The sequence below is a fragment of the Xiphophorus maculatus genome, chromosome 3, assembly GCF_002775205.1.
Source record: "Xiphophorus maculatus strain JP 163 A chromosome 3, X_maculatus-5.0-male, whole genome shotgun sequence".
Classification (NCBI taxonomy): Eukaryota; Metazoa; Chordata; class Actinopteri; order Cyprinodontiformes; family Poeciliidae; genus Xiphophorus; species Xiphophorus maculatus.
This window is the reverse complement of record NC_036445.1, coordinates 11,723,348-11,735,518: the sequence shown is the minus strand read 5'-3', so window position 1 is coordinate 11,735,518 and position 12,171 is coordinate 11,723,348. Positions and strand designations below refer to the sequence as shown.

Sequence of the window (12,171 nt, the reverse complement as noted above, 5' to 3'; positions counted from 1 at the left end):
GATCAGTCAGTAGAAACACGGGAACAGAGCAGCAGCCAGAGAATTTAACATGAACGAATCAATGGTTATAGTGGAAGTGGATATATATTGTGATTTGATTTACTGTAACAGCATCAGACTGTTTTTTACGTGTTTATTGAATCGAGGAAAAGTTCCCCTCCACTATATGTTATACCTTGCTGTTGTTAAAAGATAAACTGTGTCACCAAAATACCACGTCACTTACTTTACCTCGGGGAAAATAATAAAACAGCCGTTTATTCATTTTGGGAATGAACAGAGTTTTCAGAACGCTGGTTTGTAATCTATTAATAAAGTTTGACTGACCTATCTGACTATTTTGTTGACATTCCCTTTAGCGCAGCTCCATCTAATGGATGCATAACGTAACTCCAGCCTCTACTGTAGCGGCTATTCTATGTGCCTTATAATACGGAAAATACGGTAAATAAAAATAGTTGCACAAACAAGCAACCAGCAGGTTGAGCTCAGAACTTTTCTTTTTAAGCTTTAAAAATAAAAGATAAAACAACATTTCTTGATGCATGAACCAGCAAATGTAGCACAGCTGATTGACACCATGTTTCCTTTGATTCTGTAAATGTGGACTGACTGGTTGACCTTTGATGACCTCTGGAAATATTCATTAATATCTTTAAAATGATAGTGGCACAAACGTAAATTTGTGCTGCACAAAAATGTAACATTTGACACAAGTATTGTTTAATTAGAAGAAGTGGGATTTGGGCATAACTTCACTCAGGTGGAGAGTTGAAGTCCACACACACACACACACGCCCACACGCACACACACACTCAACAGCTGCATAAGAGCAAAAACGTAACAGAAGTGCAGTCAGTTTCTTCGACAGTCTATCCCCCAGTTTCTTCTCGTCGCCTTCAACAGGAAATGACACGGTAAGCGGTCGTTCCCTGTTCTGTTGAACTGAAACATAAAAAGGCCACTCTTCGCTCAGAAGCGGTGGACGGCCGTCTCCGTCTCCCTCTTCCTCAGCTCCTCTCGGTAGCAGTATGAGCAGTAGTTCCCCGTCTCCGGGTGGCCGTAGTAGTTGCAGCTGGGTGTCCGACAGCGGCTGGACTGCAGGCCGGACAGGCCGCCCGCGCTGCCCAGAGAGTAGTGTCTGATGGGGGGCTGCCCGCTCCGACAGTCCAGGCCGGCGTTCAGCTCCCGGAAACCGTTGGTGTAGCCACCGGCGACGGGCTCAGCGCCGGGGTAATCGGGCGGGTCAAACTCAGGCGGGTAAGAGGGGGCGAGCCGGGAGGGGCTGAGGGACGAGGGGATGTACTGAGGATGGGAGGGACCCGGCGTGGCGGGGCAGTGGCGGGGCAGCGTCGCGTAGGCGGGGAGGCCCGGGTAAGAGGCGGCTGGAGAGCCGCCGGCCAGCTGGCGCCGTGTGTCCAGGTGGCCATGCATGTGGAGGTGCTGAGTCAGTGGCGTCGGCACGTGGGGCTGGTCGATGAACGACGGGCGAGGGATGGGGATGACCGCGGAGTAGAGGGAGGGGCTCAGCGGCGTGGGGTTGAAGGAGGGCGGTAAGGACTCCGTCCGCTCCTCTTTGGCATCAAACGGCCGGTAGCTCAGCTCCTCCTTCTTTGGCGGCTGGAGGTTATTGGCGACGCCTTTCCGCTCGGCGTCGCGCCGCTGCTGCTCCTGCTCAGCGCGGAAGCGGTCCTCGGCGTCGGAGAGGTAGCGCTGGATCATCTCCTCCTGGAAGGGCTGGCGGTTGCTGGTGGTGAGGAGGCTGGCAAAGATGAGCTTCCTCTCGCCCTGCATGGCGGCGCGCAGGATGCCCAGGCTCACCTTCACGTCGGCGCTGTACTTGTAGTGCTCACTTTCTGTGCTGCTGCCGCCGCTGCTGCTCATGCTGCTCATGGTCCCCAGGAGGCGCTCGCTGCCCGACGACGGCGATCCCTTCCCGGAGTCCTCAGAGGCCTGGGTCGACGGCGAACTGTCCTTGCTGCCCTTCCTGCCCCTGAACGAGCCCTTCTTCTTCTCCCCGCCTTCCGGTTTGGCGCTGGCCGCTCCGGCGTTCTTCCCCGTCATCAGCCCGCCGACGTTCTTCTTCAGCTTGCTGCCCAGCGTCTTCCCAAAACTGCCGAGCTTGTTTGCCACAGAGTCCGCCCTCTTCTTGTCTTTCTCTTTATCCTTCTTGGTTTTGTCCTTTCCGCCTTTCCCGGGGCCGGCGGACCCGCTGCTGGAGGAGCTGGAGGAAGAAGACGAGCTGTTTTTGGCCAACGACCCGCTGCCGTTGGCGGTGGAGCCCGCTGTTGCTTCTCCGTTGCCGTTGGAGCTGCTGCTGACCGACTCCTTGTCCGACTCTCCGGAGTCGGGAGGCGTTCGGGCGTCCTCTCCGGCAGACGCTGTGGGGGATTCGGGCTGGGCCAGAGGGGCTTGCTGCAGGCAAACCAAGCATAAAAACATTTAGTGCAAGAGATTAACGTTTAAATAAAATGTAATTTAACTTTAGCTCTGGTTTTAGTTCAGTGAGAGAAGAAAAATAAACAAAGATGTAAAGAAATAACACATGTCAAATAATCGTGTCCCAATAAGCAATTAATCACATGATGAATTAAAATAAGCTTGATAAGTTTCATTCTGATGATTAATATTTTTACAGGATTTTTTTTATGGAGAATTCATAATCCATTTTATTTATTGTAACGGTTGTGTGTGGTTTTTATTTTCAGTTGTATTTTATTTTGAATATTTAAAATTTCTTCCAGTTCCAGACGGGGTGTTTTGTACAAAACTAAACTGCATTAGTCATTGAGAGGACAAACTTACATTAATATGCCATTATCAATATGTTGCCAGAACTTTTCAACTTTTAATTTCAACTGCAGCATCCAGTGTTGGAACCAAAATTGTCGAGTCTAAAGGATACAAGGGCCAAAAAAATATATAAAAGGAACAACAAAATAACGTGATGTTTTTTTAAACCAACATTAACAACAAACTGAGCAGCAAAACTATATTTCACTGAGTAGTCACAGTTTTTGTTGAAAAAGGATGTGTAAATGATTGTAGAATCAAAACATATTAATAGTTTTGCAGGTTTGCCTCATTAACAAAAGGGTCCTCTGTAAATTTTTAAAGGTCTGAAATAAAAATTGTTTTACATAACAACAAGATTTAGGCCTCATTTATTGAGACATTTAAAGGCAAGTTTAGCAAATTCATTAAAAGCAGATCTGGGAGAACCAAACCCTGTTATGATCTTCACCAGAGAATACAACAATTGCATTGTATTTACGTAGTCATTTGTGTCACAGCCATTATTTTAAATTCAAAGATTTTAATTTGTCTATACTGATTTTATTCTGATTCAAAACAAAAACCCTGCAATTGCAGTCGTGTGCCTCACAAAATCAGTTCAGGAGCCACAAATGGCCCCCAGGCCACACTTTGGACACCTTTGCTTTAGAAAAAGGAGACGAATGTGAAGAAAATCTAACCAGAACATCTAAACCTCGATTCACGTTCGTCAGATAATCTGGAAGTTTAGAAGAATGAACAGGGACAAAAACAAAAGTTTTAAAGTTTTTTAATTGGTGAACAAAAGCCAGAAATGTTGACATTTTTAAATCCACTGTCTCTTTCAGGTCAGATCCACCTAGATCAGAATTAATTTGTATCCTGAATCAGAGGTGTGGTTTTTACTGATAATTTGAAGGAAATGCATTTAAATATTTGTTCTGACTGTGGGAAACTGATGCGACTGTGAATGTGTGCGCTGTGAAAGGGAAGCAAAACTGGTCCGTCGATCTCTCATCCTGTGGTTGAGGAAGGCCGACAGCAAACTGCTGAGCCTGTAGCTTAATGAGGGAGTGCAGCAACGTCTCATTAGAACCTGGCGCTGATCCATTCTGAGCGCTCAGTGAACTCAGAGCCAACAGACCACTACACGTTTGATTGTTTTTAGACTCAGCACACACAGAAGTATGGCTTCTGTGTTTTAAAGGAATTTTACAACACTGCACATGTTGCAAACATGACATGCATGAAAGTGCACATCATGATTGGATTCATTTATTTTACGCCCATATAAACGATACATTTGGACTTTTTATTCAAAGTTTTTTTCACACTTAAACACAGCTGCTGACATAAATGATTTATTTTGGTTTGTTTTCAACAGGACGAGGTGAGTTTGATGGGAGCAGCTCGTTTTTACCTCACACGGCAGCGGCAGCCAGGTTACCGTCAGATAGGTGTGTAACATCTGGAGCTTGGCCTCCAACGAGAGCGCCACACTGGGTGGGGAAGGAAAAAATAGATAAACAAGTTTAGTTGTGAGATGGACTCTGCTGCTAAATGTCCACCGTCACCACATGTTGCTCAGCAGGAATGACTGCTGCAACCAGCTGGGTTTCTTGAGTTTAAAGAAAAAAACTTAGTAAAACTGGCTAAAAAAAAAAAAAGATCTGGATTGAATCTGAACTTCAGTACAGAGAGTGTGTCACTGTACTGATCTGATTATATATTTCTATATATAAATTACACCTGTTAGTGTTTAGGGAGAAAACAAATAATTGCATCAATTGCTTATTAAAATAATCATCAACTTTAATAATTGATTATCATTAACATAGATTCCACAGACTCTAAAAAAGGCCTATTGTTAAAAGAACAACAAACTCAGAGCAGATAATTGTAAAGAAAAAAAATAAAATATATATATATATATATATATATATATATATATATATATATATATATATATATATATATATATATATATATATATATATATATATATATATGTATATTTTTTTTCCATTTAACACAATAATTAAAAACTTTTGTAAATATGTTCTTCCCAGAAATCAACTGGTAGTTTTAGCTTACCCAGGTTCAAATTCTGTAAAAATAAAAATAACAAAATATCTGTCTTTAAGCACCTTTTGTTATCCAATTACTAACCAGTAAACCAAAAAATAATCAACAGATCAGCCCTGCACTGTATTGTTGTCAAGTCAAAAACAAAACAAAAAAATGTGTCATTGCATTTTAGCCAAAAATATATTTTTTAATGAATCAAATTATTTATTTGCATCTTTTATGCATTTCTAAAAAATGAATGAAAAATCTGCATAATGTGGCAATTTTAGCATTCAATTAATCATTAGTTGCAGCCCTATTTGTTTTGTAAAATGAGGTGAAATGGTTTGTTTCTGAGCTGCCAATTCTAATGTTTCAATACATTTAATAAAACACAATGAGATAAAATAGATCATAATGTCTTGGATTCACATTCTGCTGTAAACCTTCAACTTCATGACCTTTAAACACACTTGCAGATGAGACAGTCACCACTAGCGGCTGAGTTAATAAGATTCTTTTTCCACAGAGCTGCTATTTTTGGCGCTTGCACCTCTGGTTCATTCACTCGAAGTATTTACGGCTAATCTCATTGTCACTGTCAGTGGGTATCTGTAATCTGGTGTCAGTGGCCAATCTCTGCACGCCTCCACCTGCTGCTGAAAGCAGCGGCGCTGTTTACGGGCCTAGGAGCACGCTCACACCCGTAAGCATGTGACGCAGTATTTTGTTTGCATTGTTTGTGAACTTTCTATAGAAAGCGGACGGTTTCATTTTGTGCGTTTACCTCGCCAGCATCACATTGTCTGTGTCATCTTTTCCCCATTCCCAGTCCTTCCCAGGATCCACAGCAAAGTGCAGAGGCAGCATTTTGTGCTCCGAGTCGGTGAGTGGAATCACAACTGCTGGTAGAAAAAGACAAAAAATGAATAAAACTCTATTGCAGTTTTATTCCTCATGCTGAGTGTGACCACTAATAATCCAGGATATTTAAATTTGACCATGTCATTGATTTCCAGGGACACATTCTGGACTGGTCTACGTCTAATCGTAAGCATTTGCAAAAATACTGATGAGAAATTGCCAAGATTATAATATGTTTGGCACAATTGCACATTTTTAAGGATCTTCAAAGTTATCTATAGAGTTGTACTCAAATAAATGAAGAATTGCCATCATCTTCCTGCTTATAATTTTATAAAACTGGGTTGTTTCCAGTATTTTTTCATCAGTTTTAGACATTTACAGGATACAGTGGCATTCTAAATGATAAAAAACCTTTGTTAGACATCTTGGTGGGTTTCACTGTGAATTTTTTTTTCTTTTTTCCAACTCTGATTTTATGTCTTTATTAGCTAAAGAGCTAATATGTAATAGCACAATACACAAACAAAAGTAATACGTGTACATTTGCAGAGTTCAAATTTCATTTTACGTGTAAATTTCACTTTCAGGTTGTGTTGAACTTGAAAGTGACATCACATAAGGCAATAATAATGGTTTTTATTGGGAAATATATATATATTTTTTCCTCCTTGAAATCCTGGCATCTGAACAGGGCTGTGTGCCGGTTTTAGAGCCACTGCAGACGTTAGGGGTCTCACCTTGATCTTTGGAGCTGTCCTTCTGCTCCATGGAGACCAGGGCAGAGAAGTGTGCCTGATCATATGCCAGGACCAGGGGAGAGCGATGGCACTTGGCAGCTGGCACCTCCAGCGGTAGGTAGATGCCTCCAAATGGGATGGGAGCAAAGGCTGCGGCAGAGAGAGGGGCACAGGGAACATTAGGTGACAAAAGGTAAACTATTTATCTACAAAACAAAAGGAATAATTAATAACAATAACAATTGAAAAAAACATGGAAGACAGATGTTCTTCCACGTTTTTGTGAAAGCAATGTCAGTAGTGTGTTGAAAGGTAAGGAAATAATTATAATATTGGGAAATATCGGTTATTGATAGTGGTGTCCTGACCGTTGTATATCCTCATAAAGCTACTACAGCAGTGGAAACACAATTATCCTGTTAGCTGGAAACTTCATCAGTATCGCTTAATTGTTATGTGCCAAAAATTAAAAAAACGACAAAACCGTGACATACGTGTGATAACTTCATTCATGTCTAGAGTGGAAGTGAGGCATGGCGACCCTCTGCCTGATTCCCTCCACGTTAAAAAGCATTACAAGGCGGATGTTCTGCCGCACCAACCTTCTCCTCCAGAGTCCCTCAGCATGGTGTCGGCCACCACCACGATGGGCCTTCTGAGGACGTGAGCCAGGACGAAGACGTGAAACTCCTCTAAGCTCTCATAGACCGGCTCGTCAGACGATTCCGCCCTGCAGAAACCAACAATAAACACAAACAAACAGTTGTTTACTCTGGAACTGACCCAGACCGTGTAAAAAAGCGTTTCATTAAAAAGCATGGCTGCTCGGCTGTTTATGCGTCTCAGAGGACATGTCACAGTGACATGCCGCAGTTGTTTGTTCGTGGAAAACAAGCAGCGTGTGACTAAGTGGCGTGGGTTAACAGTCGGTGCATTGTCCGTGCCAGACCTTACCCGTTGGTGCCGTTGGTGCTGTAGTGGATTCTTGGCTCGCTGGAGGCCAGCTTCAACAGCTCGTTCCACTCTTTCTGCCACTCCTCCTCCGTGTACACCAACCCGGACTGAGAAGAGGGGGAAACGAAGGACACAGCTTTGTCATTTAGAGAGACGGTGTCGAATGTCACAAAAGCATGCGCCGACGTTCCTGCGTCTTACCACGAGGCTACAAACTGACAACTGAGCCCGGAGCGTCTGTGCTGCTCAGACAGCAGCGCCAGAATTTCTCATGGAAAATAAACGCTGCAAGAGCCGCAGCGGCCGTTGAAGAACAACCAAATATTAAGCACTTATTGGTGTGGCCTCTGCTCTGTGGGCGTCTGGTCTGCACGCCGGCTGCTGCCATGTTAAATCACACACTTGTTGCACCACAAAGCTTGCTTTCATACCAAAAAAACTACAGTCTGGAAAAAAATGAAAACAACCCTAAAACAGCCTGGTTTTGTTTCGGAGTCACAGTACTGAACATTTACAGCCTTATGAGAGGATCAGGAGTTACAGCCGCCTATCGAGAATACTGTTAAACATTACCATCAGCATGTTAATAATGTGGGTCAAGTTAAAAAATAACTGCAGGCATGTCTAAAATTAGAAAAGATTTAATGTTCTTAATACAGTTTAACAGAGTTGGAACAATTAATCATTGAAATAATCATAAGCTAAATTAGTAATCGATTATTCACTAATTGGAGTACACAGACTCAAAAAAAAGCCATTTGCTGAAAGAACAACATTATTATAGCACTAATTAAGCCAAAACTGTCCAAAAAATAAATACATAAAAAACATTTTATTTTATTTTATGCCTCCAAGTATGTTCTACCCATTTTTCAGCTTTGGAAAGTGTTTATACATTTTACCTTTAAATTCCTACTCACATTTATACCAATTATTGGGCTTTGGCCCAGCTATTGAAATCCCTGTTATGCAGCCAAGCCTTGTTAAATATGGATGCTGCATTGCTGAAGCAGCTGGTGATGAATAATGTACCTGAAAGTTTGGGTTTAATTGCAAAAAAACACAGTTTTAAGCCTCGGGAGCCGTTTTCTCTCGCAGGTTGAGGCAGATTCTTTTATCTGAGGCTCATTACTGACGCAGTTTGTAGTTTTGTGTAAAGTTTTGGGGGTTTCCAAACTTTTGGTCACGTGGACCAAAATTGTCAAAGCAAAAGTGAACAACTAAAATCAAGCAAAAAAAGTAAACAATTTTTTTTAAACTAAATGGAAGTTATTTATGGTAAATCAAAAACTGTGCTTTCTTTATAGTATGACTTTAGCCAGACAATAGCTGATGTGTCTCCGAGCGACGGGCAGTCAGGGTAACGCACCTCTTTGTTCTGCTGGGTCTGCTGCCACCTCCACCTGCGCTTCAGAGCTTCTCTCTCCAGGCCATGATCCATCAGCGCATACAGAGACTTCCGCAACATCAGGTCACGATCATGGAAGCCCCACATTCCTGAATCAGAAACGCACAACATTTTGTTTCTCTCTCCTACATAAAACATAAGAGAACCAGAATTTCTACAAATGCAGGCCTACATTTATGTTTTTCTGATGAGACGTTAAGCTAGTGAACAGAACAAGGTCTAAATTGATGTGTCCACATCAGCTGTGGCCTTATTAATTTCTCTGAACAGGCATTCCTAAGAGGGCCACAAAGGGGAGGTGGATGCGCTCAGCAACACTGCAATTAGTTCCTCAATCAACAGCAAAGCTCTCCTGTTGAATGCTAATGGAGAGTGAACCTGAACAATATTGGAAGGTCTGAGACTCACCGAGCGAGGCGGCATGCAACAGGCAGTTTCCGTCTCCACTTGTCGCTAGCGGCAACAGATTCTGACAGTTTGGGACCACTTTTGTCCACCAGTTCAGTCGTCCTGCAGGCAGAAAACTTTGACTTTAACCCCTGTGTTTAAGACAGCGTGCACCTTTATGAGACACATGAGTGAAAGCCTGACCGGCGTTCTCCAAGGCCACCATCATGGACTGCTCGATCAGGTCCCTCTCGATGAAGCTGCGGAAGTCGTCCCTGTACACAGTGAGGTCCGGTAGTTGGAAAGTGCAGAGCGGCGTGTCGAGGAGCGGCTCGCTGCTGCTGCCGCCAGTGCTGGAGACGTGAGAGCGGGCCAGTGAAACGATGGTGGAACTGGCGTGAGAAATGCCCCTCGACAGACGCTTCTCTGACGCCGCTGAAATGCAACGGCAGAGAGGAAACGATGGGAAGTAAACCTAGAAACTGTTGTACTGTTTTACAATTAGGTATGCAGTTTACTGTATTATTTTTAATAATGCAGTTTATTAAAAGATGGAAAGGTTAAAAACTTTGTGGGGGTTATATCATTCAGGTTTTCTAATAAATATTGAAAAATAGAAAGTTTAGTGGAAGGAAAAAGTTGGGTAGATAAGTAACAGAGATAGTTCAAACAGACTTTGGTTGGATACCAAACGTAACACCCAGTCCTGCCATCTACCATCGGACCAGACTGTGAAAACTAGAAATGGATGCTTTAAAAAAAAAAAAAAATTCTCATTACTTCTGTTATAAACTGTTAAACATAATCATCAAAATTACTAGAAATATGTTGGCAGGGGTGCATAAATTTGTGTGTAATTCAAGTATGCAACATAATTTTTGCTTTTGACTTAATTATTAAAATAAATGAACTTTTTCATGATATTTTATTTTAATGAATCTGCAATACTTCCCTGTTTTTAACTTTGATTGTTTTACACTGTATTGTAGTTTCAACCCAACCTCAACCAGTCGACATCGTGTCTGAACTCGTTCCAAACCAACTAATTTACCTCAATTATAGGCCTGAGGCCAAAGTAAACCTGACATAATATTTTAATAATACATAATTTTTAGGTTATAATTTGAGTAAGTAGCGTAACTGTTTCCATTTCTATCTTTTATTTAACTCCATTTTGTCACTTGTTGTTGGTCAGGTGAAGATCATCTCAGATGTGTGATTGATAGGAGCGGAGCAGGGCGGGGCGCTTGTTACAGTCTAATGAACTTCTGCCTTTTTACTTTCTTTCTTCACAAGTCATGTTTATTTGTACAGCACATTTCAGCAACAGGGCAGCTCAAAGTGCTTTACACTCAAAGTGTCATTACCTACCGAATGACACTTAATGACAACAGTCATAGCCATTCATAAAGACTCTTTCTTGTTCGTGATGTTACGTCATGTTTATGACAGTGTGATGTCAGCCTTATGAACACCCCGTCAAATAAAGTGTTAACACACACCTTTATACCAAGAATTCTCGTTTGGCTTTCTCTGTATATGTATCATTGGCTGAATAAATGTGCCAGAAAAACCAGAGACTGATCCGACCATCAAACGAATAGTTTTGGTCCGACCCGGCCTGGACATAAATCTAAACTCCACTGTGTTGAAACTCCTTTGTGTTGTTGTTGTGAGGGTGATGTGTAGCCAGCAAAGTAAAGAAAGCTGTTGAACTTTAGATAAGTCAATAAACACACCTTACAACCTTTGACAAGCAGTACAAAAAACCTAAATATTTTACATGTTTCAAAATGGCTTCCAAGTCTAATCACAACCAAACGACCACATAAATAGACTTTGAACTCTAATGAAAAATAAACAAATATTTGCAAATCGTTGCGCCTCACCTTGCACCACCTCGTCTTGCCGGTGGAGAACAGGACGCCCCACCCGGGCCATCTCCTTCTCGGGTGGCTGATAGATCCGGTCTTCTGGGAACGAGTACGTCAGGTTGCCAGCGTGGACCTGTCGCAGCTGCTCGAAATCACTGAGCGCCGCCGTGAAGTCCCAGTTCTTACCTATCCAGACGGAGGCAGAGGGGAGAAAACATTCATGTGACTCAACCGGACGACGGGACTCGACAACCTGGATCTGTTTTACAAGGCGAGCAAATGACGCGTCGTTAATGAGTTTAAATATTTACCACCAGTCACTGCAGCATGGGCCGTCTTATCTCATGCAAAGGCGCATTCCATCACTCGGGTGAATACCAGCGTTTGCTGCTGCAGCTGCATTACATTTTCAGAGCATATATCTGCTGGCAGCTTGCACTGCTGCTAGGCAACAGAAATCTTTTTCACTTTAGCCATACCTTACTTCTCTCAGTGTTTGGTAGCTAATAATAATAATAAAACACAAACAGCAACTGAAACTAGATATCTCCAGTGATGAAGCTCTGCGTCTCCATGAACCCACGTGACCTTTGTTCAGTTGCAGGTCGGGTGGGTGGAAAAACAAAGAAAGAGAATCGCAGTCTCACATATTTTAGGTCTTAAATATGTAAAAAAAATAAAAAAATCAGCTTTTTCTCAATGATTATGTTTTGACGGTACAAGAATGATAACTCCAGTACTAACTGCAGAAATACACCACTCAGTCAGAAACAACCAATCAGAGCCAGGAGGAGGGACTTAGTGTTGTCAATCAATCTCATGTTCACCTCCTGATTGCTCTTTGCTAAGCTACAGCTGGTTGATGTTAGTTAGCATAGCCATTGATGACGGCAGATAAATAGTTTTTCTGTAACAGTAAGTTGTTCTTCCATCATTAACACATTGAGCGACGTACAGGGAGTTGATTGACAGCGCTAAGACCCTCCTCCTGGCTCTGATAGATTGTGACTGGGAGCGTTGCATTTTTAGTAATGGTACCACTGGGAGGTGGTGGAAAAGTTAAATTTTTTTCACAGTATCTGTTTGACAGCATACTGTCGT

General features: G+C 42.4%; 1 protein-coding gene across 2 annotated transcripts in view; it reads right to left on the bottom strand.

The window, feature by feature from the left end:
- Positions 1–335: 335 nt before the first annotated feature.
- Positions 336–12,171, bottom strand: part of otud7b (OTU deubiquitinase 7B) — a 32,827-nt gene continuing 20,991 nt past the window's right edge. The window contains exons 3-12 of one of the 2 annotated variants that reach the window (XM_014469791.2): positions 11,086–11,256; positions 9,401–9,631; positions 9,218–9,319; positions 8,771–8,898; positions 7,402–7,508; positions 7,050–7,177; positions 6,448–6,597; positions 5,631–5,748; positions 4,197–4,275; positions 336–2,416 (exon numbers count right to left, since the gene is read on the bottom strand). In XM_014469791.2, coding sequence (XP_014325277.1) covers positions 974–2,416; positions 4,197–4,275; positions 5,631–5,748; positions 6,448–6,597; positions 7,050–7,177; positions 7,402–7,508; positions 8,771–8,898; positions 9,218–9,319; positions 9,401–9,631; positions 11,086–11,256 — 2,657 coding nt within the window. In that variant the 3' untranslated portion in view covers positions 336–973. The remainder of the gene's footprint in view (positions 2,417–4,196; positions 4,276–5,630; positions 5,749–6,447; positions 6,598–7,049; positions 7,178–7,401; positions 7,509–8,770; positions 8,899–9,217; positions 9,320–9,400; positions 9,632–11,085; positions 11,257–12,171) is intronic. The other variant, XM_023331601.1, reaches the window with a different exon arrangement.